Below are 3,224 nucleotides of genomic sequence, written 5' to 3'. Positions count from 1 at the left end.
CTTGGCTTATGAGTTCTCTTTCTCGGAAAACCCTTCTTCTTGCAACGAAGACAACATTGTCACTCGGTCTATAGAAGAGATAGCCAAAAGACTTCTGTAGATAGCTGATGAAATGACACTTCTCACTACGATGTTCGAGCTTGTCGTGAGCCTCTTGTCTTACGAAAGCCTCGCAACCCCAAACCTTGATATGTTCCAACGAGGGAGCTTTCCCTGTCCACATCTCGTGAGGTGTTTTGGCAACCTTTTTGGTGGGAACTAGGTTAAGGATATGGGAGGCAGTCTCTAAGGCATACCCCCGGAAAGCTATGGTAATGAAGCCCAAATCATCATAGAACGAACCATGTACAACAAGGTCCGATTACGTCTCTCATCCACACCATTCAATTGCGGTGTTCTAGGAGGCGTCAATTGCGAAACAATTCCGCATTTCTTTAGATAGTCGTGAAACTTAAGACTTAGGTACTCTCCTCCTTGATCAGATCGAAGCATCTTGATTTTCCTGTCCAGCTGATTCTCCACTTCATTCTTAAACTCTTTGAACTTTTCAAAGGTGTTTGACTTATGCTTGATTAAGTAGATATATCCATATCTGCTATAATCATCTGTAAAAGTCACATAGAATCGACAAGCATCCCTTGTGGTGGATCTAAAGGGCCCACACACATCCATGTGTATAAGATCCAATAAAACCTCACCCCTTTCACAAGTGCCAGTAAAGGGTGACTTGGTCATCTTCCCAAGCAAACAAGACTCGCACATGTCATCGTCCCTAAGGTCGAATGACTCCAACACTCCATCCTTTTAGAGTTGGGTTATGCGTTTCTTTTTGACATGGACAAGGCGACAATGCCACAAGCATGCTTTGTCTAAACTATCAGGCGAATCATTATTCAACACATCATTTCCTAAGTTATCTACAACCAACACAGATTCATATATTCCATTACAATGTAATGAATTGAAATAGAAAACACCATTCAAATAAACATTAATAGAACCATTACTATTATCAAATGAATATCTGAAACTCTGTCTATATAATCCATGAAAAGAAATGATGTGCTTTGCCATATCTAGCAAGTAGCAACAATTATTTTAATCCAACCCTAACCCATTACTCAACACTAAAGAATAAACTCCAACTCTAGTCACAGGCGACGATCTTCTGTTTCCCATAATCAAGTTTATCTTCCCATGCTCCACCTCCCCACTTTTTCTTAGGCCTTGCAAATTAGAACAAATGTGGAAACCACATCCTGTATCAAGAACCATGAAGTAGCAAGTGATGAGTTGTTAGATTTAATAGATTACATACCTGCAAAGGCGGGCTTTATCTTCCCATCTTTAATATCCTACAGATATTTAGGGCAGCTTCGTTTCCAGTGGCCCTTCTCGTGGAAATAGAAACACTCTACTTCCTTAGGGTCAGAGGAGGGTTTAGCAGGTCCTGCTTTGGTCCCACTAAAGGATGAAGCATCACGAGGCTTTCCCTTTTGGTAGCTCTTTGAAGGAGCCTTCATCTTTTTACCCTTCCCTTGACCAATTGCCAACACAAAAGCAGCCATAGTAGGGGCTGATGCAACAGATTTGTCCTTAAGGTTGCTCTTAGCAGTCCTCAGTAGTCCTTGAAGTTTACTCAAGGAGACCTCTTCCTTATTCATGTGGTTCTTAACTGGTTGTAGCAGGAAGGCAAGGAGTAGAGGATGATATCGATAGCCAAATCCTCATCAAATTTAACATTTAATTTGAGAAGACGATCAACATACCTCTGCATCTTCTGCAAATGAGAGGTTAGGGATTCTCCACTCCCCATCTTAGCGGTGATCATATTAGTGATGATCTCATATCGCTCTTACCTTGCGCTCTTGTGTTACCGTTCCAGAAAATCCTGATGCATCTCGTAGTGATACATGTCCTCATAGGACTTTTGGAGTTCTAGGGTCATGGTGGCCAGCATGATGCAATGAACTTTCGTAGCATCACGCTCATGGGTGTCAAAGGTAGCCAACTCTTCAGTAGTATCAGTATCTGGGTGGATCTTTTCAATCTTTTCATCAAGGACATACTCTTTGTACTCGTAGCGAGTGATCATACGAATATATCTCATCCACTCATTGAAATTGACCCATCAAATGTCACTTTCGTTCACAAGTTCATCGGCGAGAATGACCCAAAAGCGTTGTTGTTGTTGTTGTTGTTGTTATTAGACATCTAAAATAGAAAGGAACAAAGTTTAATTAGAAATGAATCCCCAATTAAACACCTAAATGAGAATTTAGGGCTAGGATCCAACAACATTATTTATAACTTAGAAAAGGGATGCCGTAATCTAAATGTAAATAATTTGATGGTAAGTGAATGACGATTCGCTAATTTTCACCATGAAAAACGAAAAGAAATTAAGTTTTAAATGTATTTGAAAACTCCTAGATATTTTTGAGATTCATTGAACTTTTCAATGGCATGTTTAAATCTCGATATGCCCTTCAAGTTTGTGACTGGGATACCGAGGATCACAAACAAGGTGTGAATAACCATGCGAATTAACATGGTGCACTCAATGTCACTATCATCTAATCAATGTGCCGGTTAACCACACACGCTCCATTGATCTATGATAAACATCGATCCACCCTTCGCTACCAATGTCAATCCCAAATTAGTGTGCCGGTTAACCACATGCGCTCTACTAACGTTTGACAAGGGAACAAAGTGTAATTCCATGGAGTAGCATCATTTTCACATATTACCCTAAAGTAACTAAGATTGGGAATTTGTAAAAACATTGTAGTTACTTATAATGAGGAATTAAGTGCCCTATCCTATCCGTTCGGCTAACGACCCTCCACCAAACAAGGAAGTGGTGGGTGAGAGTGGACACCCATTAAGCGCCATTTTATAGGCAACAACCTTATACCCCCCTTATAGACCGGCTTCATGAATGAGTCATACTAGCGATAAGACTAGCTTATTCTTATATATGTATATATATATATATATATATATACACACACACATATATATATATATATATATATATATATATATATATATATAGATCTTATAATAAATAAAGTATAAGGTTGAATTTTAAACTTGTAAAATTCTAAGGGTTTGAAATTTAAATAATTCAAAAATTTTAATTTTAATCAAAAATTTAAATTCTAAAACTTGAGGGCAAGTTTTGAACTTTTCAAAACACAAATAACAAATAATATAAA

At 38.4% G+C, this 3,224-nt stretch overlaps 1 protein-coding gene across 1 annotated transcript; it reads right to left on the bottom strand.

Annotated features, from left to right (window-relative positions):
* Positions 1-1,355: 1,355 nt before the first annotated feature.
* Positions 1,356-1,664, bottom strand: LOC111885198 (uncharacterized). The gene has a single exon (XM_023881480.1). It carries the CDS (start codon positions 1,662-1,664, stop codon positions 1,356-1,358), a length of 309 nt encoding a protein of 102 aa, XP_023737248.1.
* Positions 1,665-3,224: the final 1,560 nt, after the last annotated feature.

This window comes from Lactuca sativa, chromosome 4 (assembly GCF_002870075.4).
Source record: "Lactuca sativa cultivar Salinas chromosome 4, Lsat_Salinas_v11, whole genome shotgun sequence".
In the NCBI taxonomy this organism is placed as follows: domain Eukaryota; kingdom Viridiplantae; phylum Streptophyta; class Magnoliopsida; order Asterales; family Asteraceae; genus Lactuca; species Lactuca sativa.
Note: the sequence above shows the minus strand (reverse complement) of the source record. Positions and strands in the feature narration are given on the sequence as shown.